This window comes from Hippocampus bargibanti, linkage group LG04 (genome assembly GCF_051943395.1).
Source record: "Hippocampus bargibanti isolate YZ-2025 linkage group LG04, ASM5194339v1, whole genome shotgun sequence".
In the NCBI taxonomy this organism is placed as follows: Eukaryota; Metazoa; Chordata; class Actinopteri; order Syngnathiformes; family Syngnathidae; genus Hippocampus; species Hippocampus bargibanti.
Window position 1 is genome coordinate 21,774,996 of NC_142737.1, and position 25,455 is coordinate 21,800,450.

The 25,455-nt window shown below is 41.2% G+C and overlaps 1 protein-coding gene across 3 annotated transcripts in view; it reads left to right on the forward strand.

Moving 5' to 3' along the window:
* LOC148899462 (tetratricopeptide repeat protein 28-like) overlaps positions 1 to 25,455 on the forward strand; it is a 234,124-nt gene that overhangs the window by 131,967 nt on the left and 76,702 nt on the right. For all 3 annotated transcript variants that reach the window (XM_088994706.1, XM_088994707.1, XM_088994708.1), the window contains 3 exons: positions 4,500 to 4,647; positions 12,501 to 12,773; positions 17,260 to 17,390. In XM_088994706.1, coding sequence (XP_088850832.1) covers positions 4,500 to 4,647; positions 12,501 to 12,773; positions 17,260 to 17,390 — 552 coding nt within the window. The remainder of the gene's footprint in view (positions 1 to 4,499; positions 4,648 to 12,500; positions 12,774 to 17,259; positions 17,391 to 25,455) is intronic.

Here is a 25,455-nt window from a genome sequence, read left to right on the forward strand (position 1 = left end):
TAGGCCAGTCGTTAGTCAGGAATGTCGGAACAATCAGTGGGGCCACAGGGAGTGGTCCTCTGCTCCCCCCAACCTGAGAGTAGGGACCTATCATAGCTGTGTCCGGCGCCGCCATGTCTGGACATTAGGGATATATAAATAGGGCCGATACGACCAGTCAGACTTTAGTTCGCTGACGAAGCCTCTTGGATAGGAGGCGAATCGTCCGAAACCTTCAAATTTGTACAGATGACGGCTGAAGAAACCTTCTCATCGATGGAACACTCCTGTACAACTGAGAGCTTACACAGACCTCTGCTATGTATCCATTTTCTCATCCTCAAAAGAGTCCGGGGGGTGCTGAATTCTATCCCAGCCATCTTCGAACAAAGACAGACAGCCATCCGCGCTCGTACTCACACATAGGGCCAATTCGGAGTGTTAAATCAGCCTCTCATGCATTTTTGGGAAAGTGGGAGGAAATCGGAGTACCTAGAGAAAACCCACTGAAAACATGCAAACTCTACGCAGGAAGAGCTGAAATTAAACCCGGTACCTCTGCACTGTGAAGCGGATGTGTTAACCACTGGACCACCGAGCCACTTTATGTTATTATTATTATTATTATTATTATTATTATTAATAATAATTATTAATAATAATAATAATAATAATAATAATAATAATCCATTTTCCGTACCGCTTATTCCTCATTAGGGTCGCGGGGGATGCTGGAGCCTATCTCAGCTGTCTTCGGGCGCGAGGCGGGTGACACCCTGAATTGGTTGCCAGCCAATCGCAGGGCACACAAAGACGTACAACAGTCACTCTCACACTCACACCTAGGGACAATTTGGAGTGGTCAATCTGCCTGCCATGCATGTTTTTGGAGTGTGGGAGGAAACTGGACGAACCGGAGAAAACCCACACTGTCCCGGGGAGAACATGCAAACTCCACACAGGGAGGCCGGACCGGTACGTGAACCGGCGACCTCTGCACTCTGAAGCCGGTGTGCTAACCACTCGACTACCGGGCCACCCTAATAATAATAAATAATAATAATAATAATAATAATAATAATAATAATAATAATAATAATAATAATTAATTATAATTGTCTTTGCAGATGCACAAAAAGTATGATGGCTTCTCACAATGTGTAGCCCAATGTACCAGAGCACATCCTTTGTCTTTTTTTCATCATTTCCCTCTTTCTCCTAAGCATAAAGACATGAATATTTAAAAGTACATCAAACAAGCATTCATAAAATATTAAAAGGCTTGCGAAGCAGGAAAAGCTTTTATCCTCCCTCCTATGTATATATCTTCTTGAGGTACCCCCCCAGCCTTTTCCCACCACACCCCTCTCTCTATGCCATCCATGAATTTTACCTATGGGTGATAAACCTCCCCCTCAATATATTCCTTTGTGGCATTCGCATATTGATGTATACAACAGGTAAGGCTGAGAAGCATGACAGGGCGAGACCTCTCAAAATGTACAGTGGAGGTGCTGCTTGATCAGGAGTCCTGTATGGTTAGGATGCATAAAAAGCACAATACATTTGTGATATTTGAAGAAAGCTCTGTAATATGTGGGGATTGTACCCTCAGACTGTAGCTTTTTAGATTTGCATGCAGTTTGGGAGATCTCGTTTGACTGGAGGACCTGAAATATTCCCGTTCAAAGGGCATAGCTCTCTCATGTCTTTGCTGCCACTCTCAGCCTAGCCAAGAGCTAGTTGTGCTAATTGCCGTAAAAACACCTCAAAGCTGCTGTGTTTTTAGAAAATATCCTGTTAAGCATACATTTAAAATAAGGTTGTGCGAGGCAGACGCAAAAATACATACTGTAGCTCCCCCCTCCTTTTTAAATTCCTGATTGCATGAACATAGCCAGTCTCTCGGCGGTATTTCAGCAGCTTTGTTCTTTTACTTTCTACTATTTGGGTGATTTTCCACTGCAGGATGTCTGAGTAGTTTCCAGATGGCTCTAACATTTACTGGAAGGCCATTGGTGAGGTAAATTCAAAGTGTGCCAGCTGCCAAAACGATGACAATGTGGGGGAAGCAACAAAAGAGAAAAGTAAAGCATAACAAACTGCAACACCACATTCTTGGTTTCCTACATTGTTCATTTCAGGTTTCTCTTTATGTCAGCCTTCTTAGTTTTTCCAACAACATCATCAGCGGCGAGGGCCACTTTAAGTACAAAACCTGTCACAGATTGCTTATTTATGTTGAAGGGGCACCAGAATATAGCCCTTTGCAGTAAAATCACTTTTTCCTGCTCTCAAGGCTTGCACTTGAATGTGTCACTTTCAGTGTGCAGTGTTCAGTCCTTTACTTCAAATGTCAATTCAGATATTATAACTCAACTTAATTCAAAGCAATTTATGATTCAAGAGAAGGGTTACTTAAATTGACTTGTTGGATTATACCAAAGTGCATGTCATATTGCGCGTCTGCGTATGTGCGTGTATTTCCGTGGAGCTGCATGATAGTTGAAAGCAGTAGGAAATTAATGAAAGAAAAAGCAAATCTTACATGACTATGTGGCATATTGATTCTGACATATTCGCGGCAGCTGTTTCATTCATGCATTCATTCTTGTGCTTGTGTTCGCAATATTTTAATGCACTCTCCCCTTTCTGTCTGTAGGAGAGTAGAGTGTAAACGAAAAGGATGCCAATTTTTGTTTGAAGCAAGCCTATTTTATGCATCTTTTTTTCCGCCCCTCTCCCAGTCAGGGTATGCCGCTTCAGGGAAAAAGAGCAAAGACCTCTTGGAGCGCATATTGTTGGCTCGATCTAATCAAAAAAACGAGGTGCTTTTCAATGTCTCTTGTCCCTTTGGGCAGGACATTTGTTGGCGTCTCTGCTCCCACCAGTGTGTTCTGGTCAAACTCCACAGACAGCAGATGCAATTATCTTTGAGTGGCTATCCTGTCCGGCACAACCCCCCTCGCCCCTTGCCTCCTCTTGCCATTTTCAATGGACTTGTGTTGGTATATCACTTACAGAGAAATTGGGAGTTACTGGGTAGCGCAAAAGGGTGGGGTTGCTCAGTGGGAAGTAAAATTAATTACTGCCCTCTTTAAATTAAATGCCATGTCTCATTTTTTGTTAATCCTCTCATCCCCTTACACTCTCAGGCATTCTGAATTTCTAACAGAGAACCTTGTAAAGACCAATGAAAATAGTTCTGAAATGCTAATAGCAAATTAGGCCCTGTGCGACTTTTGGAGTTGTTATATTGATAGGCATTGCAAAATTGTGGACATTGTGGCAGCCTCAAACATCCAACATCCAATAGTTACAACACATGGCATGCTAAACTGTTTGGTTCTTATGGCTTTACGCGCATTGATAATTTTCCCCGTAGTGCTGTAACTGTGTACTTGCAGCACTTTTTCACAGAGACAGTTTGCTGGATATCAGTAGGATTTCGTGGTTTGGCTTGAAAAGACAGAGCTGGATGATGTTCATTTTCTCTGTGCTACTGTTGGTAAACTCGATCAGACTCACTTGGCCAAGGACACAAGCTTGTTTATGCTGGTACTTAATGAAGCAATGTGATCCCTCAAAAATTAGTGCTGTTTTAAGTTGAAGCTGTAAAGTTTTCTACAACATGACTTGCAAATCCTGCCGTGACTCCCGGTATGTGCCATGAACATGTCACGCCTTGTTTTTTTTTTTTTTTTATAAAACGGATATATTTTGACATAATATCATAGTTGGGCATACTATTTTGATAAATGAGATCTTAAAGTAAACTTATAAAATGGCATGACTCAGTGGTCAAATCATCTACAATTCTCATGAAAACACAATATATTCCATCATCTGGTTGGCCTATACTGTTCCAAAAATATGCAGTCTGTCAAGCAGTTTTTATGCAACTAAAGTATTCTGTCAACACAATGATGCCAGAAAAGCAGTAAAATTCAGTCAGACTCAAGAACAGAATCAAATACAGTATCCTAGTTTAGGGCACTGATATACTCCTAAAGTGAAAAGCCCAGAATGTTGTTCTCACTTTATAACATTACGTACTGATAAATAATTTTTGCTCTTTGGCATGTATGGACATCTTTCACTGAACTATGGTCTATTTTCCTTTTGTCTTTCAGTGGCTTTTTTTTTTAATCTTTCAGTGGCTTTTTTTGTAAAGCAGTCGCCGTGTGTCACTGTTATGGTTTTATCCGTTTCCTTGCGACAGGAGAAAAAAAAATAGAAAGCACATTTATAAAGTTACAATGACAATCTTTCCTGAGAATGCAGCCAGTCTAAGTGGCGCACATGCTTTTACCTTAAAATTTATAATGTAATTAACAAGAAGAAAAAAGCCTGGTGAGGTCAGTCAGTATAATAAAAGTTGAACGAAAGGGACATGGTTGCCTGAGAACTGGTCATATGGTAATAAACAAAATGACGTGCACTAAATGTGGGGGATAAATGGGAGGTTGAATGCAATGCTTGCCATCACTAAAGTTTGCTGCCGTCTTCTCTCTTGATAGGCATACTTCCGACAGGGTGTTGCCCTTCAGTACCTTGGTCGCCATGCCGATGCACTGGCCGCATTTGCTTCCGGGCTCGCCCAAGATCCGAAGAGCCTTCAGCTACTGGTGGGCATGGTAGAAGCTGCTATGAAATCTCCTCTACGGGGTAAGAAACTAATTAGTAGATAGTTTGTGTATGCTAGCATTCTGTATGTCAGTCCAGTCTGTTTCTCTGTGTGCTAAAAGAAACTGTCGGTCTGTCTCGCCATCGCCATAGATTTTGTCCTGAAGGTGCCAAAATGTCTGAGATGATCCTCCTCCTGTGTCAGTCAATAAGCATGTTTGGCTGACTTTAACTGTCACTATTTATTCATTGTGTGGGAAGGCCGGCTCTATCTATTTTGCGACTGACGGGCGGTGTCATGCACTTACCCTCTGCCTCTTAGATGTGATTCCGGCAACTTCAGCATATCTTATTGTCAGCCTGATCTCTCAGACAGATAGCGCGTTATCTTAATGAAGATCCAACACCAATGAGTGTGCGCCTGGCCCTGACAAGGCAGTTTCCCCAGAGCTGAGTGGATTTATAAATAGTGTGCACAAGCTAAAATTTAGACCAAAATATTTGCTTTCTGTTTATGCATCATTATCATTCAAGAACCCTCATCATATCATGCACTGACCTAACTGTGCATGAGTAATCAGCGTGAGCCAGTCTAATGAGGCTCTAAACAAACCTGGCAATGATTTCACTTTAGATGACCACTGCGATGGAATTTAATATGCTTCAGATCTGCACAGGCAGCATCCCCTGTTCCAAATTCCGCTGAAAACAGCAGCTGTGGCTATTTCGGACTTTGTTGAACATTTAACCAGAATGGCAGTGGAATGGATGGACTTTGTCTCGTTAGATTTTATTCCTCCCCTTTTTCCATGTTTGTTCTTGTGCAAGGAATATATTTACACACTTTGTAATGAATCATGAGCGGAATTTCCATTTGAGAGAGGTGAAGTACATAGGCTCTTAAATGAAACCAAAACAAGAAAACAGCTTGGGTGCAAGCCCAGACTGAAGCACCTTGGACAAGAATGAGCTCTCTGTCGGGCTTGGAGGATGGGGATACAGCCTTTTAATCTTCTAATTGTTTACCGTATTCCCCGCAGTTTGGTACATCCGGCTAAGGACCTCGTCCAAGGTGTGTTGAAGAGATGTTTACTGGGTTGAAGGATTAAGAGCAGTGATCCTCTCCAGGAGGCTGTCGGCACACTGGGAATCTAATCAATGTTAGGCCTGTAGACAAGGGTGTTAGTTGGCCAATGGCTGCTGATATGTGAAAGATAGGAAGCAGCACCATGTCCTGCCTTGTTCATCCAGGACATTGCTTTTTCATGCATATTTTCTGGAATCGAAAAAAAAAAATGTTTAGACGACTTTCTTGAAAGACATTTGCTGTACAGTAATTGAGGATGTCAAAATGTGTCTCTTGTAAAATTCTGTGAAAGTTCCTGAATGCTTTAGGCATAATTCATTCAATTGTCTTTCAAGTAAATTTTAATTGAACATGAAAGCGATAATCATTAATTGTAATTATTCAAAGCAGTTATAAGTCTTAATACAATTAAACTCTCCACTGTATTTTATCAAGGTTGTTTGTATTTGGCCTAGAAAGAGCTAATTGTTTTTTGTTCTGATTTTGTTTTGTTTTGTTTTGTTTTGTTTTTGGAAGAATATTTGTACCAGGGCGATACAAACTTTGACTGGTTGGCATTTCCGCCTCACAGAGCAGAGGTCATGGGTTCAATTCCAAGTCCCGGCCTTCCTCGTGTGGAGTTACCTTGTTCTTTAATTGTAAAGAGTTATTTGTCTATGTGTGCTCTGAGATTGGCTGGCAACCAGTTCAAGGTGTCCCCCGCCTGCTGCACAAAGCCCGGTCCAGAATGCTCATGGCCCTTGTAAGGATAAAGTGATTCAGATGATGGGTGGATGTATATACTGTATTTATCTTTTATTTTTCTGTTATGTAGATATCAGTATGTTGTAGTTATAGCCTTACCAAAGCATATTTAAAGAAAAAAAGCATTTGCCCCACTTTGAATCAGAGATTATGAAGGCAATTTCAATGATAATAATGGGGCTGCTTTGATCGAAACTTTCTTTCTTCACGCTGAACATCGTGTGTGTCCCTTGAATTAAACTGTCATCTATAATTCAGCCCATTCTGTCTGACATGCAGGCGTAGATCAAAGTTTCTCCTCATGCCAGATTCAAACAGCGCGATCATTTGACTCATCCACTCTTTTCCACAAGCCATAAATCTCACGCAAGTGGAAAGTAGAGCAATCTCACCTCCAACTCTTTTCTGATCACTGGAGCATATTTTTTTTCTCCTCCGATGTTGTTTCCATGTGGATCAAAGATTGAGCTGTTGTGCATCACATCTATTTGACATGTTACAATAAGACTGTAATTTCCCAAATGATCCTATTCATTTAGATTGGCTCAAGGCCAGAAATTGTGAAAAAGTCCCAATGACAAATACAATAAATGCTGTTTCCCCTCAAATATTAACAAACCATGAACCCAATGAATTGGGACGTTGCCCCTTCAGCCATTCATTTTCTGATCCACTTTATCCTCACAACGGTCGGCAGGGTAGGGGGTGCCTATCCTATCCAGCTATCTTTGGATATTAGTCAGAGGACACCCTAAACTGATTACCAGCCAATCGCAGGGCACGCATTGACAAAGAACCATCCATGCTGACGCTCACACTCACACCCAGGGCAATTTAGAGGAAACAGCAAGCAAACCTTGTGCTGGAATTGAACCCCGCACCTCTGCACTGTGAGTCGACTAGTCGACTGCTGAGCCATTGTAACTTGGTGTTACACTGTAAATAAAAAAACAGAACCCTTTTATACCCAGTCACACTGACCTGCTTCCAACTAACATGTTAACCTATTGCTAGCTAACTAGCTTTCTATCTAACTGAGTTACTTCCAGGTTGAGTGAACGCTGGCGCGTGTGGCAGCCGCTGCTCACCCCCCAAAAAAACCTTGAGAGTTTTGAAAGGCGCTTAGAAATGAAATGTATTATTATTATTATAATGTTCCTAGGGGGTAATTGTGTCAGCAATGCTCATATTTCTTTTCTTAACCTCTGTCACAGCTTTTTTATATATAAATAGCCTGCTTAGGCAAAACAGGTTAGGCAACATTCGTAATGCTGATGAGGTGATACCAGTGGGAGTGGGGGAAACGGGCCAGTCGTTAGGAATGTAGGAACAATCAGTGGGGCCACAGGGAGTGGTCCTCTGCTCCCCCCAACCTGAGAGTAGGGACCTATCATAGCTGTGTCCGGCGCCGCCATGGCTTGACATTAGGGATATATATATATATATATATATATATATATATATATATATATATATATATATATATATATATATATATATATATATATATATATAGGGCCGATACGACCAGTCAGACTTTAGTTAGCTGACGACGCCTCTTGGATAGGAGGCGAAACGTCCAAAACCTTCAAATTTGTACAGATGACGGCTGAAGAAACCTTCTCATCGATGGACCACTCCTGTACGACTGAGAGCTTACACAGACGATTAATAGTACAGTATTATGTTTTCCACAATTTTGCAATTTGGATTGTAGGTCTTTTCCTCCACATTGTCACAATAATGTTTCACATCATTTAAAACCCTCCTCTATACAGCAACATTTATTCCACATTCATGTTTGTATTACATTGCATACGTGTTTGTCACGTCACGATGGTAAAATTACTCAAGATTCTCAATGTTATATTTTCATAACGTTGAATTGCTTTCCAAAGGTGGATCTAATGAAAGGGAAATGCTTTTCTTCATCTTTGCCCTTATAAACTTCAAGTCAATGAATAAGTCAATACGTAGTTGATATTTTTTTCCATCCCTTTATTGAGTAAACTTTCTTACAAGACTAAAGCGGGTGGGGAGCACTTAATTAAAAATGTTTCATTTTTCCAGTATGTCTTTATGCATACCCTGAGGAAATGAGTCCAAATGATCTCTGCTACCTTTTCCTATTCAGCATATTCAAGCTTAGTTAAACATCCTTATGAGAGTTTGACAGTCTTTCCCTTCTTTGTTAATTGGGCTCATGAGAAACAGCCACTATCTTAGTAGCTTCAGGGCATTGAAGTGATCCTTTTGTCGCACTGCACTGATTTTCATTTGCCTAAAACAATCACCTTGAGATAACAATAATATCTCTGTGATAACCTAATACTCATAAATTAGACAACCAAGTGTGCAATACTGCACACTTGGTTACAGTTCACAACATCCATCTTGTAGAGCAAAGTTGTGAAAATCCCAGCTGTTTTTTTAAATTTTGTCTTGTCCCATTATTTTATATGCTACTGTATGCCTTTGCTCTTATACTCGATGAAGTATGTGATACTCATGTGTGTAGAATCACCCTTATACAGGTTGTAAAAAAACATTTGTCTGCTTATGTAAGCGTGTGTGAAGTTTTAGTACTCTTCTTCATGTGAAACAATACACTTGAGGATAGTCACTACTGAACTACCTGTTCATGACTACAACAGTCATGAAACCATTTCCCCCCCTCGGGGATTCTCCTCATGTTTAATTTATAACGCACGACTCTGTGTCACTTCTAAAGGCAATTACAATCCATGAATGGGTTTTGATATGAAACCTCTCTCCGTAACTTGACATTATGCCAAATGCCTCAAAGGCAATGTTGTTCAGACTTCAATTGCATCTCTTTGTGTATGTGTGGAAGGTAATCGGCATCTTTTTTAGTCTCTCGGAATCCTTGTGTGTATTACAATAGGTTAAGTATTTCTCTTCCCCCCAAATACTAATGCTGAAATGGGTATACAATGGGAAGGATAACACAACAAAATCTATTTTTTTTAATTGACCTTTTTTTTCTTTCAAATAACTTCACTTTCGTACTCCAGTCTAATTGAACATTCCAATTTCTCCCTAGGTGTGAGTATGAGTGTGAGTGTGGATGGTTGTTCGGTGATATGTGCCATGGGGTAGGGCGGTGCCAACAGGTTTTTCCACCGCCCTGACTGTCCGTTGAAGTCGGATTTTGTCCATTTTTGTGGGAGCCCCGAATCAAACAGTGATGGAAGAACACGGGATGGATTCGATGACAGTTCAGGGTGAACCTCGACTACTGCCAGAAAACAGCTGGGGTAGGCTGAGCACACCTTGTGAGGATAAAGCGGATCAGAAAAGGGATGGATGGATTGATGGATGGATGGTCACTTTTATCTGTGTTGTATGTGCTTATCACATTTTTTGCGACCTCAGTCAGGACGGACAGGTTACATGTATACCTGTACCTATATCAGAATCAGAATCATCTTTATTGCCAAGTATGTAGAACACACAAGGAATTTGTTTCCGGTAGAATACGCTGCACTAGTATCATCATCAAAAAATTGCAAAGTGGCACTATACAGTTCTATTTGGGTTACTGTTTAAAGAGTTAATGGGTTGGGGGAAGACGATGTTTAAATATCTGCTGGATTTGGTGCGCATGGATCGGCCGCACCTGCCTGAGGGGACTAGCTGGAAAAGGTGGTGGGCAGGGTGTGGAGGGCCCAGTAGGATTTTTCTGCGCCCTTGTTTGGATTCTTGCAGTGTGCAAGTCCTCGAGAGTGGGTAGGGCGGAGCCAATGATTTTTTTACGCTGTCCTAACTATCAGTTGAAGTCGGATTTTGTCCATTTTTGTGGCGGCTCCGAACCAAACGGTGATGGAAGAACTCAGGATGGATTCAATGACAACTGTTTAGAAATGTTGTAGCACCTCCTGTGGCAGGCCAGGCTTCTTTCGCAGCCTCAAGAAGTACCTCTTTTGGGCCTTTCTCAGGATGGAGTTGGTGTTGACCTCCCACTTCATGTCCTGGGAGACTGTGATTCCCAGGAACTTGAAAGTTTCAACGGTTGGCACGAGGCAGTTGGATAGTGTGAGGGGCAGCTGTGGTGATGGATGTTTCTTGAAGTCCACGATCATCGCTACCGTCTAGAGTGTGTTCAGCTCTAGGTTGTGACGGCTGCACTAGAGCTTCAGCTGCTCTACTTGTTGTCGGTACGCAGACTTGTCGCCGTCTTTGATGAGACCGATGACCGTGGTGTCGTCTGCAAACTTTATGAATTTGACAGCTTGGTGCGTTGAGGTGCAGTCGTTTGTGTAGAGTGAGACGAGCAATGGAGAGAGGATGCATCCCTGCAGGGCTCCAGTGCTCGTGGTTTGTGTTGAGGATGATATTTTTCCCAGTCTGACCTGTTGTGTCCGTTCTGTCAGGAAGCTGGTGATCCACTGCCAAATCGTAGTGGACACACCAAGCTGGAGAAGTTTGGGGATGAGGAGTTCTGGGATGATGGTATTGAACGCAGAGGTGTAGTCCACAAACGTCATCAAAAGCCCAAAATTCTGAACCATGACCTGGTTGAAGTGCCCTTGAGCAAAATATTGGAGCTCCAATCGCTCCCGCGTGTCGTAGTAGGTGAAGAAGGAAAAATTGTTAAAGCGGTTTGGGGTATCAAAGATAGAAAAACACAATGCAAGAGAAAGCCATATAAGTGGATCGGGCAGGGGGTATCAATTGTATTTGATTCTGCTGAGTTAAATCAGCTAACACTTTCTGCTCTTATCGAAAACCTATTAACACTTGATTTCAAGTTGTGCATTATGATTTTTTTTGGTATTAAATTATTGGGAATGCCGGGAGACTCTAAGTAAAAAAGCAGTGCAGTCACCGTGCATTTTTGCACAATTACAGTACACATCTGTCTTCTGACATTGTTATTATGCTTAGAATATTTTTTTTTTTTATATTTTCACACACCCCCTTTTCAAATTGCTGCTGTTGTTTGCAAATTTCCCCATTGTGGGTCTATTAAAGGCTTTCTGATTCTGATTCTTTATATTTCAATGGCATGCTTCAATTACATGCTGGGCAGGTGGACGTGGAGAAAAATATGCATATGTATTCCTATAGGCGCTCTCGTTGCTGACTTCACAACAAACACACTGCCGTTAAGATGTGTGTCAATGTTGCAGCTCTAATAATAAAAACAAGAAAGGAAAAGTGTATTGTTCAACACAGTGCACCCCAAACCCTGACAAGTAGTAAAACAATTTGAAACAGATACTGTAGATGCATATTTTTCTCATTTCATTTGTATGGACATCAATAATGAGCAAATTATGCTTTTGGCCTGGCCTGGTCCCCATTCACCCAAGGAATAGTGTCTATCCACTACAGTCTAGTGGATAGACACTGCATGACCATTGCAAATAACCTTCCCACAGATCCATATTATTGTAAATATGTGTCAGTTACAAGGAATTGAAACAAAAGCTGTGTTCCTCCAAGCTGTCACCCCTGATCCGCTTGTTCAATGCTGGTGTCTGCCAGAGGTCGTGCAATTTGAAGGGGCTTTGAATCCCCAATCCCATGTGGCCTAACATTGATTTATGTCATTGTGCTCATTTTCAACCTCTTCAAAGGTCAGTTTGTGTGTCTGTGCTCTGCATTGCTTTGTCTCCACAACATGTGGATTACTATGCATTCTTTTCACCACTTTCCCCCATTTCAATCTGCTGATGTCTCTCATAGTTACTTATCTTTTTGACTACAATTGTTAAAACCTCATTTTTAAGATGTGCTGTATATCTTAAAGTAGTCTGCAGTAGTCGGTCAGAGTCAAAGCACTTCAAAATTATTCATACATGTGTTTTGTTTTTTAAAGTAAAGTGTCAGTGAAAAATGTCACTCAGTGAAGATACAGAATGTGCTCATAGACAAGGACTACACAGTCACACCTGGAAGAATGTAAAAAACAGTGAGCATAAATATGTAACAAAGTTATATGACAGTCTGATATTGTTATTCATTGGTAATTCAGCATGGGGTAGATTTTTTTCAGATTCTACTTCTAATCCCGGTCTCACTCATGTTCTTCCCGCAGAGTCTCTCGAGCCAACTTATCAACAGCTGCAAAAGATGAAGCTGGACAAGAGTCCCTTTGTGGTGGTGTCTGTGATTGGCCAGGAGCTTCTGACAGCTGGCCACCACACAGCTTCTGTTGTAGTTCTAGAAGCGGCTTTGAAGATCGGGACGTGCAGCCTCAAACTGCGTGGCTCTGTTTTTTCAGCCCTCAGCAGCGCCCACTGGTCATTGGGAAATACAGAGAAGAGCACCGGTTATATGCAACAGGACTTGGAGGTGGCCAAGACCCTAGGTAAGAGGACTTGGAATTGTAGGATTTCACAACCATTTAAATCGTCAATTTACGCAGCAGGTCCATAACATTTATTTATTTATTTATTTATTTATTGCATAACCATCTTCAACATTGTAAAGTGCATTGAATGGCGGATACTTTGTAGACCAACCCACATTAGATAAAAATCAATTAAAACAATATTGGATAATAATTTTGTGTTCTGATATTGGTTTTTTTTTATGCCAATTCTGTCACGGTTTGCAAGGTGGTGATGGCAGATGTGGATCCCAAAAAGCAGGCAGGAGGGAGCACGACGTCGTGTTTGACAAATTGTATTAAAATAAAGTCAACAGGAACAAAATCTAAAACGTTAAAATCATTTGAACAAAAAAATACAAAGTAACAAAAGAAAATCGAGAGTAAAAGTCCGCCAAGGTTTAAACAAACACATGCACAATGCATACAATTGCATACAATTGCATACAAAGCATACAACAGCATTAAACTATGACCCGACAGTGAATGGTCGTGCCGGGAGTCCTTTTGAGTGTCACTGATTGTAACGACCAGCACCTGCGAGGCAGCAAGCAGGGCTGACAGGGCTACCCATTGGTCGCCAATCCGAACGTGGCAGTCCGCCAAGGCTCGGGACGACCAGCACCTGTGCAGGTGCAGGCGGGGCCGACAGCGCCACCTGTTAGTCGCCAACCAGATCATGCCAAATTCTGATCATCCATGAGTGAAATCAGCTGATACCAATCACATGGTCCAACAGAGTATTTCTCACTTTCAGATCTGGTATGGCTAGTTAACCTTGGCGGAGTTTTACTTTTGGTCTTCTTTTGATACTTTGTATTTTTTCTGTTCAGATGATTTTGATGTTTTACATTTTGTTCCTGCTGACCTTTAATTTAATACAATTTGTCAAACAACCTCCTGCTCCCTCCTGCCTGCTTTTTGGGATCCGCACCCGCCATCACCACCTCAAAAAACGTGACAGAATGAACCGACCCCGGATGGTCGTGCCAGGTGTCCTTTTAAGTGTCAGTGATTAAAACGACCAGCACCTGCGAGGCTGCAGGCAGGGATGACGTTGCTACCCGTTGGTCGCCAATCTGATCGGGACGACCAGCACCTGTGAAGGTGCAGGCGGGGCCGACAGCGCCCCCCGTTGGTCGCCAACCCGATCATGACAGAAGGTGTCGGATGTTTCGCTTCTTATCCAAGAGGCTTCGTCAGCGAACTAAAATTTGCAGGTAGCTCTGGCCCTGTTCGCAGATGAAGCTTCTATGAAGTACAGATGGCGGCTGAAGAAACCTTTTCATCGATGGACCACTCCTATACGACTGAGAGCTTACACAGACATATGAGTTGAGCTAATTCATGTTTTACAATAACCAACGCTCACCAATGACGTGCAGTCAGGGGAGGCAGGTGAGGCCGTGCCTCTCCTGTCATCATGGAAATAACAAATGAAAACGTAAATTAAACAGTTATATTTATTTAGTGATTTGTACTTTAAAGTTCTTTTACATCTAACGTAACCGTTTTTGGATTTTTTGTTTTCAAAATCGCTGAATTTTCATATTTACTGTTCAAATACTAAGTAGAGACGAGCGGGAAGGCAGCAGAATAAAACCCGGGCAAATTCAGAAATGGCGCTCCATCTCATGCTTTTCAATTCCCCCCAAAAAATAGCCTCTGCATATCGCTATTAAAGTGTTCAAACACTTTTAGTAGATAAACTACATTCCTATAGTTTAGCTGGTGCATATAATGTAGAGTCACTTTACATTATGAACACTTTACTACAGTGTTTATTTTATTTTATTTTATTTTTATCAAAACTGTGTGCATAAGTGAGGCACACAGTTCTCCTGCCTCATGACAGCGGGCGCTGTTGATTACAAATTCTTCTTGCACCTCCTTGGCTGGGGAATAATTGAATTAGTGAGAGCAAGCTACAGTAAACAGTTAGCAAGTTAAGTGCAACCATCCGGTCATTTTTACATATTGCTTGGCCTTATTTTCCGAATGAATAAATTGAAAGAAATAGAGAAACTTTTAAAACTGAAAATAAGGAAGGCTTCTACAAAGAAGTTATTGATGCCTTTCATCAGAAGGAGCGGCGCATGCACTTCATTTATAAGTAAAGGTAACACAATAATCACATCAGAATCAGAATCATCTTTATTGCCAAGTATGTAGAACACACAAGGAATTTGTTTCCGGTAGAACACGCTGCACTAGTATTGTTGCCAAAAAAACTGCTAAGTGGCACTATACAGTTCCATTTTGGCTACTGTTGAAAGAGTTCAAAGAGTTAATGGCTTGGGGGAAGAAGCTGTTTAAATGTCTGCTGGATTTGGTGCGCATGGATCGGTAGCGCCTGCCTGAGGGGAGTAGCTGGAAAAGGTGGTGGGCAGGGTGCGGAGGGTCCAGTAGGATTTTCCGCGCCCTAGTTTGGATTCTTGCAGTGTGCAAGTCCTCGAGAGTGGGTAGGGCGGTGCCAATGATTTTTTCCACATTTTTGTATTCTTTTTTTCTATGCTACAATTTATATCAAGAATGCTGACATGACATTTTAAACAAAAGACGTTAACTGTTGCCAATCAAATAATGATAAAGCTATTCTGTAGAGTTTATATTTTTTGTAAATCTGACTGTGATGACGTGAGTGCCTCACCAGCCATGAACCTCACTGCACGTCACTGATGCTCACAGGGATCATCTCTCTGCTTTATTGGGACAACTTCTATTATTGGAGTGTACATAATAATAATAATACATTACATTTTAAGCACCTTTCAAAGCTCTCAAGGACACTTTACAGTCACAGACCAGCATAGGTACTATAAAAAATAAAATATAATCACAAATAGAATGCAATAAATAAAATACAATTATAAATAGAAACAAGAGAGAGAGCTACACAGAAAATGCAATTTTAAATAGGTGGGTTTTGAGATGGGACTTGAAGGTGGGAAGAGAATCGATGTTACGAATGTTGGGAAGAAGTGAGTTCCAAAGTTTGGGGGCAGAGCAGCTGAAGGTTCTGTCGCCCATTGTGCTGAGACGGACAGATGGGGAGCTTTTCTTTTCTTATTGCTTTTAACTCATTCACTGCCAGACGATGTGCAAGTATGTGCCTATTCCAGTTCCAGGGTTTTATGTCATTTTCACTAAAGTTTCAGGACCCACAGAATACGTATTGAATTTTCAGATGACATAAACATTCAATGCATCGTAAGAAACCTTAGACTTTCTACTTTCATTCGAAAAAAAAAATATATATATATTGAGCTTGCTTGGCTCTAGAGTTATTTTGGTTGAAAGTGGGGGTGGCTGTACAAAAAGCAAATATGTTCCCCCCTCGTGGGAGGGAAAAACATTGCCAGAGGTCTGACCGAGGCTTCAAACACACCCCTTCCCCCGCAAGAAAGAATAAAACCCGGGCAAATTCAGAAATTGTTCTCCACGTCATGCTTTTCAATTCCCCAAAAAAATCAAGAATGGCAGTGAATTAGTTAATTATGGTGTATTTCCTCCAGTAGACCTCAGTACTGCCGATCATGTTGCAGCTTCATGTGGTACTATGTTAAAGTGGCACAACACAAAATTCCTACTTGCCTGTGTAATGTACAAATCAAATTTAAAATATCAATTTTAAAAGCCGCAATTTAGCAAGGATTAACTGCAACACAGATTTTCAAACTAGGATGGAAGATAACATTTACAAGCAGTTCAAAACTGGTCTTGGGCCAAATTCACCAAACATAGCATCATTCAAATAATACGTGAACAAATGTTTGTAACTTGAAATTACACATTTAGTTTCAGTCTGGAAAAGCTACTGATGATTAAGGCAAAACTACTCCCAATTTAATTGGCTTAAAAAAAGAAAATATTGCTATTGCTAACTTTGTATTTCACAAGCACAAGAGAAGCTAAAACAGTCAACAATCAGAAGAGTGTTGGTTAAATGTACAATTCTTATGATATTTGTCATACAATATATAACAATAAAGACTGTCTAAAAAGTGTATATGGCACTGTTGTGTTCACATTTTTGCTACAAGCCAGATATTCATATTAAAACTGTTCTTATCCCAACATTCTGATCTTTTCAAACCTGGTTTGGTCGCCAGCTTTTAGAAAATAATTAATCAATTGCTCATACATCTTTGTGTTTCATGTGAAAAAAGAGGAACAAAGATGAACCTTGCATGACCAAGCAATGCATTTGCAAATGTGAAAATGTGATTCCTTGGTGTATCGTGGGCACTTTAAAAAATGAGAAAAGATATTTCCATCTAAACCTTAAGGAAATGAGACGTCTTGCTGTCACGGAAACCATTCTACTGTTGAGAATGTGTGGAATCCATTTCTCCATTTAAGGGTCACACCATGGGAGAACACTGACAACTCGAAACATTTGGTAATATTGTCTGCTTTGTAGTCAACTGTTTCCCTGGGGATAATGAATGTAATTCATCTCCAGGTGACCAAATAGGGGAATGTCGTGCCCATGGGAATTTAGGCTCGGCATTTTTCTCCAAGGGAAACTATCGTGACGCTTTGACCAACCATCGGAATCAGCTGGTTCTCGCCATGAAGCTGAAGGACAGAGAGGTAAGAACCACCCACATTCTTTGGAAATTGAAAAAGCAAGCTACCTCTTAATGAGAGCTTGCATATTTTTTTCTGTGTCTTATCAGATGTTTGTGTGGGATTGTATTGTACCAGGTTTTCTGCTGCGGTAGGTTTTTTTATTTTTTATTTATTTTATAGAAGAGACCTGAAGGACACACAAATGATGCTGCTCTATTTATTGAAGAAAGAGATATTGACTTGGAATGAAGGTGACATTGAATGAGGGATTCGTTTCAAGGGCAAAGCGATTAAAATATACAACACTTCAACACTTTCATGCAAATACATAGACTGCATTTATGTTTCACGTGGCAGTAATTCAAGGGTGATATGGAAGTAGACTGTTTAGCATATCTGCCTCACGTGCAAAGATTCTGGGTTTGAAACTGGCCCTTGCCTGCCTGTGTGGAGTCAGTATGTGCAGCCCGTGCCTGTGTGGGTTTTCAAAAACATGTACGGGAGGTCAATTGAATACTCTAAATGGCCCCAGGTATGATTGTGAGTGTAAGTGGTTGTTTGTCTCTGTGTCCTGCAATTGGGTGGCAAGCACTTAAGGGTTTACATCACTTGCCAACCCGAAGACAACTGCCTATCCCTGCACGCCATGCGCCCTTTATGAGGATCAGCGGATCAGATAATGGATGGATGGATAATTCAGACAAATGAAGTTTATTAGCCATTGACAGCCAACAAAAACTGTTCTGTGACGTCCTCCATCCTGTCCGTTGGCCTCTGTGCCCATTGTCGGGGGCTGACAGGTGCTTGTATTCCAGCACAATTGCCATCAGCCAAGGAGAAAAATAGCTTCCATTTCCCCTTCATTCCTTATCCTTCCGACCAGGCTTTTGAGTTTTCTTGTTTGTCCTTGCTGATATCATGAGGCATTTAAACAGTCCAGTCAAAGTCTGAACAATGCAGCAGGACAAACGTTTCAAAAATTAGATCTGGAGTCTTCTCCCCACCTCCCCACCGCACATTTTTAGGATATGTGCAGAGAAAAGTATGATTGAGGGGAGCGCCGAGTTTAGATTGAAAGCTGTGTGAGTGCCCGAGTAACATACATATATGCAAGGCACCTAGTCTGCGGCAGTAAACTCCTGATTTGTTATCTGTGTGGACTTGTGTCATTGCACAACAGTGTAGCCGGCATGCGCATGCTGCTTCTTAGCAGTCTGCACACTGCCGCCTCATGCTGAGATAGTGCAGGAAAAGTGGTGAACATGAATCCCTTATGCAGTTGAATCGTGCAATGTCCTGGTTGGCCTAGTACTTTGTAGAAGCCCTCCCTCCCTTTGCTGCCCGGTCACCCGAAATCCCCTCTAATCAGAGTCATATGTGTGTCACACCACCTGGCCTTGCTCCGTACACACTGGAGCCTGGTGGATTGCTCATTATGGCTCAGTTGGTGTTTTTGTTTCTGGTGTGGACTTTTTATCTGGCCTTTTTTAGGTTGAGGTCATTTCCTCGAGGCCGGAGGTGGGATGTTTTTTTTTCTGACTGGATTTCCAGGACATGTCTACCTTCTATTGTAGAACAATGAGTCTGAGACCTGAGGGAGAGATTACTGTTCATTTGTGATATGGTAATTTATCATGCAAGTTTTGGAGAATTGTGGACCATTAAAATAAGTAAACGATTATTTCACAAATTGTCTGACTATAGAGCACATGGACTGCATGGCTTTGTTGTGGCTTGTGATTGTGGTTTTACAATCATCTTTAACTTAAGTTTATTTCTCATCGATGGATGGAAACGTAAATGCTGAAGTGGGCTGCAATGTTTTTGTTAGTGCTACTGGCAGGTCACAGAAAATAACAAAAATACTATTTTAAATGTGGACAAAATGTGTGCAACATACATGCTCTTAAAATATGAGATTTTTGATCACACTTTTCACACTAATTCACAAAAACACCCACTATCTTAACCTATAGGGTATGAATCAAAGAACAATCTAACAATAAACTGTATTTGAAAGTATTTTTTTTTTCCAGTCGAAAGGGTTATCTTATTAAAAACACACTAAAAAGCATTTAAGGTTGTCAGAAAATTGCCCAACAGCGACCGAACACTGAATACAAGCATTGACAAGCAATTTAGCATTTTTTCCATAAAGGTTACTCACTCAAACTTGTAATATTGAGGTACTGTTCTGCATTTCATTCCAAATGGACAAAAATAAACATTACGCCTGCTCATCTTGTGCAAAGTGGTACAGACCTTGTATAAAGTACCGGTGTTGGTTCTGTCATCTGGTGGCGACTGGTGCTATTACATCTTAAAATTGCAATCAAACTGTCAGTTAGGGGATCCATTTGTAGATTTTAGATGAGTATGAATGTTGACTCGTCATTTACAATTTGATCCATTTGTCCGTACATATTGTTAAAACATATACAAATAACATGCTTTGTGTAACTGCACTTCAAAATGAACACTTGTAACATTGATAATTGAGCACAAACACAACAAGACACCCAAAAAGTTGTGTTCAACGTCTAAAACAGAAACAGGAAAATAATTCAGTAAATGGGTGTTCAGGACCAAAGTGCGTCCCGTCCGTTGTCAGCCATGACTGCGTGCCGCGGGCCGAAGCAGTGAGGTCATGATTTGCGCAAAGTGAGTGTTCCTTGAAACACGCAGCCGTTTGGAAATATTCCCGGCAGCTATCAACACAATCACACTTCCAATGACACATTGGTCTTGAGTTTTCTTCAAGTCAGCATCATTAAAAAAGGTGAATGTATAGCAAAGCTGTTAGATTATGTTTCCCACCAAACTTCAATTCTTCCTTCCAGTAAACCCATGGTGTTTTCATCTTAAATAGTAGGTTTAACAAAAGGGAAGTCACCCCCTAATTTTGGGTGTGAGTTTTTAGGGGGAACTGTTGACGGCAGCGCAGTCTCTAATTATGTGTCGTGTGATGTTAAAAAGACTCCCCCATCCCCAAATTGAAGTCCAGATTGAAATGGGAAATTACAATTCAGGAGACATACAGGAGACAGAAACTTTCTTTTTCTTGGTTCACTGTGTCTCCTACCAGCAGTTCCATTTTTAGCTTGGGAATTATTGAGACACGCTTACTCTCAGTCCATCTGCTGTGATTATGTAGGCAAACTTTGCTCCCGACAAACGGACACAGACATTTTTATCACTGATGTTTATCTTTTGCCGAGGTTCAAGGGGCATGGATGCTGGTAAACCTCAGCTGGTATAATGACAGCCCTGAGCCTCTAAATATGGAGTGAACAACCAGGCTAAAAATGGCTGGTCCTCTTGACGGGGTCACAATTTGTCAGTGTATGTCAACAAGCTGGTAGAGGAGATCATTAAAGAGTCTTTACAAGATGAGACTTTCATTCTTTCACTGGGCTGACATTGATAAAGGATGGCACAAGGGGAAATGGGCAACACTTTCTCTTTCCCTGACCACCTGATACTTTGCTGATTAAAAATATCCAATTAAAAATTAGGATTTGACGAAGAGACAAGATGGCAATTTAACTGAAATATTTGGCAGGGGCACAAGTGGTGGAGAGTTGCATCAAGCAGAATGAAAGAGGACGGCCTATCTGTCTGTCTGTCCTTGTCTATGTCTTTTTCACCAAGGTAAGGGATCCGCTGTTCTTGCCAAGAGCCACTATGTGAAGTAATAGTAGCAGTAACAGTAAAGCACCACGACTAAGAACAAGAAGTGGAGAATGTGTGCGAGGCTGAGATTCCAAAGGGTGCATGGTATTCCCAGCCCACGTTGTATTATTAATGAGGCACCGCCTGCTCGGCCTAGTGGTTTAGAACACCTTTACAGTAACTTGCTTAACCATGAATCATGAGGCCTTGGACAGCTGGTGTCAACCAATGGGGCATGAATGCAATTTGGTAAAGAATGATCCTCATGTATACATGCTTATTTATTTATACAAGTAATTTGAATGTTTTGCGGAAAAAAACATGTGGATGATTCTCCAATGTACAAAGTAGGCTTGTTGATCACCGAATTATTACACAAGAAACAAAAGATGAACTGTTCAGGCTTCTCTAATAAGATTGTACTTATATACAAACACTTCTGTGCAATGTGTAAAATGTACTCCTCGCTTTTGGTAAGTTAAGTAATTCATCATGTAATATCAGACCCTGTTCATACAATCAATGGTAATGCTAAGGGACAGATGAGATGACAAATAAAGACTGACACAGCCACAGCAGACCATTCACTTGCTGGTGAGGTGCACTATATGATTACAGATGAGAGCCACCAGACACCGTCGGTATTGCCCACGATTGGAAAATAAGGATGTAAGCGCCTGCTACAAATTTACACGGCAACACACGGCAGTGAGGAGGTCATAAAAATGTCGATCATAACTGAAATCGAAAGGCTTTTCCTGGCAGTTGGTCTTGCACGGTTCGAGGGATCAAGACAAAATGCCTCCACTATTTTTTTCACAGATGTTGCTTGATGACAACGGATGCATGACGATTAAACACATTCCAGCAGAGCGCAACTTCACATGGTTTTGATTGAATTGAATGGCATCTGCGTGTCGCCAAATGAAACGTGTTTGGAGTGGTCTCATGAAGCTCACTTTCAGGACACTTTCGGGACAGCCTGCGAGTGATGCGGTGGGTGGGGGTGGAGGATTTAAGTGTCTGCTTTCAAAGTATGAGATTAATTTATGATCTGATCTCATCGGCCTAATCCTTAGGACCGAGCCGGTGAGTCATTTTATGTGAATTCTCATCCCCAGGCTCACGGCAGTATAAATGTTATTCACCAATAATCAAAATACATTTGTGATTCCCCACTTCAGTTAAACCCGATAATGCCTTCACTGCCTCTTTGTCCTCTGTCCAGCCCAGCCCTCGTCCAGAATGGCCGTAGATTCCATTTAAAGCAGCATCCCTCTCCCAGACCCAATCGATAGAAAGGCTGTCAGCAAGATGAATGGAGGGTTTAGGAAGTCCATTTTAATGAAGGAGAAAGAGAAAGAGAAAGAGAAAGAGATGCACTTGGACATGAGGGAAGGGTCACAGCTGGTAGTTATGAATAAACGCAAGAAAAGGGGAAAGAAACATGAGAGGACACTAACTGATGCGAATATAGATGTATTGAATATGTTGAGAATTGTGACCGTGCTTTATAATAGCATCTCCAGTCAGTGATGAATGATTGTGAGGAGAGGGGTTGTTTTTGCAACAGCTAATGCTAAATGTAGTTCAGTACTATTAAATGAAATGACGTGCGCCTCAGGACAAAAGCCTTTGTTATTGGACTGTGGGGCTTTCATCTCACAGCAAACTTCTGCATGAAATCCTTTGGTTCATGAATTTTAAAATCCTCTGGATCATGACTTATGTATTTATGTACAGGTATGTCTGTGTAAGCTCTCAGTCGTACAGGAGTGGTCCATCGATGAGAAGGTTTCTTCAGCCGTCATCTGTACTTTTTGAAGGTGTCGGACAAATGCCATATTTTTTACTCTCAAGACAAGTTCACTGGATTTCAAATCAAATGAACACAATGTTGAAGACTTTCCTTTTTAACTTTAGGGGTATTGTGGTACATCCAAATCAGGTAAACACTGAATGAATGATAACAATTGGATGCAGGATTAGCTGTATGGTAGCATTAAATATCCTCCAGTAAAACCAAGCGTCCGTGTGAAACACCTCAGTCATCAACATAGTGATTTTTAGTCTGTTGTAGTTCCAACATCCATTTCATGTACCAGAGATCTTGCGTTGGGCGGATAACGACTACAAGGTATATGCTCCTTCTACAAGTGAACTATGTCACCCCCTGGTCTTATACACGGTTCCGTGCAGGCAATCTAAAATGTTTGTTTGCAGTCTGTTTGAATGACCTATAAAGTATACCTTAAATGTCAGTATGCAGAAAAGGCTGCATGGCTATTAGTTTTGAGGAATTGAGGCATAAGGTTGATGCAGGAGTCAATGTTATAGACAACAATGTCCAATGTGCTCTGAACCCTGTTTTTATTCATTCGAGCCATTTCAAGCTTTTGTCGTCAGGGTTTTTGACAAGTCAAATTATGCATATGGGCTATTCTTGTGAGGTTGATTGTTGAATGAAAATAGAATACCACAGGTGGCTTAGTATTTATTGAGCCTTGGCTTTCTTGTATTTTTTTTTCTTCAACATTTTACTAGAAAGTGAACCAGTGCTGACCACTCACTCTTCAGTTAAAAGCGACTTGCTCCTGTAAACAAGGGAATCGTGAATGTCAGAGAGGTCAACAGCCCTAAAAGTACATATTATATAGTGTTGGCACAGTCTAGGATGTCAAAGAAAGCATTTATCCGTTTTCAGGGAATGGCTTTTTGCAAGGCTCCTGACACTGTGCCAGGGACCGGGATTATAGTTGCTTAGTCTGGCTCATTCCAAGCCTCCAAACAATACATTTACACTAAAATATGATTTAATTCCCTTTCTAGCTCTGCCTCTCAATCCTCAGTTTAGCCATTGTCCCATGTTAAGGCAGTGTCAGCATTCTTGTCCCTGTGGCACATTATTGAGTCCTTCTCCAATCTCTTTTGGATGGCAGCCCTCTTACTTTATGAGGAGGCAGAATGTGTCTTTGTGGAATGAAGTCTGAGAAAGCAATAAAATTGATTGAAAATAAGAGGCCCCAAATGAGTGAAATTAAAAGTACTACATTTTATGAGAGGACATAGGCCTGCAGGTTTTTGACTTGATACACTTTACTCAATCTGGTCTCAAAATAAAACTTGATACAGGCTGTTGCTGAACTCACACAAAGGTCCTATCTGAAATGAAGAATGGAACCATGTGGCACCGGTACTATGAAGTATTCAGTCGAGACCAGAGGTGCAAAGGCTTCCCAGGAGTTTTATTAGAGCACAGTTCACTTAAAAAAATTTAGTACCTTTTGCTGGTGCTGTCATCAGATTTAATTGCAGCTTGTGACCAGCTTTGATGGACGGTGTGGTCACACACACACACACACACACACACACACACACACACACACACACACACACACACACACACACACACAAGCAATTGTTTTTTTCACTGTTATTGTCAAACGGTGTAATGGCTTTCAAAGGCAGATCCATATTGTACCCGTTCGTTTGGTGTCGTAACTAAAGTGGCATGTGCAGTAGTGGTGTTGTCCTTTGAACGCCCCCGTATGGAAATATTATATTTTTATGGAAAGGAATCATGAAATGAAATGTATAATTAACAACAAACTGCGGGTTACAATATCTTTCTTGAATACAGCATATTGGTGTGACAATGTGGTGTACAGGAAAAAAAAATATTTACACTGTTGACATGGCCTGGCCTCCAGTTTTGCTGCAGAGGCATTGTGGCGTCACACATGCGCACCAAGAGCACGCCTTTCAAGTGTGTCTTTCAAAGGCAACTTTCAAGTGCACCTTTCAAGTTTTTCAAGTGCGTCAACGCCCTGTGCTGTATCAGTAGCCTTCGCGGCAACAGAGGACTCAGACTCACAGAGACTCACACATGAATACAGAGATTCGCAGAGACCCGCACAGGCACCCCCGGCTCACGTCGGGCGTCGAACGGGGATCACGGCACGGAAAAATGACTTGATCGACTCCATGCCACGATCAAGCTCTTGGACTCATTGCATCTGCGTGCCACTTGCCTGGGAGATCGGACAACTAACCAACTTACAAATAAAGAGAAACATCTAACTCTTTAGCATCACTAAAAGTGCGATTGATATCTCATACAAACTACAGGACATACGACTCATGCTACTCTAATGCATGTGTTTCTATGATGGACTCCTGCAGGATGTGTGTATTTCATTGTTTTATTTTTAAAAGCTGCATTCAGTTTAATAAAGAGGAAACGTTAAATTAAACATTTTCCACATTTAGGGTCTCAGCGTTCATCAGGAAATCAAAACTGCTGTTTATATAATGTGAAGCCAAGTCTGAACTGCCAATTTTATAATGTCCCTATATTTTCACTTTGCCAAAGTGGTCTCCCATCCAGTGCCGATGTCCTCAACGTTTACAGGCT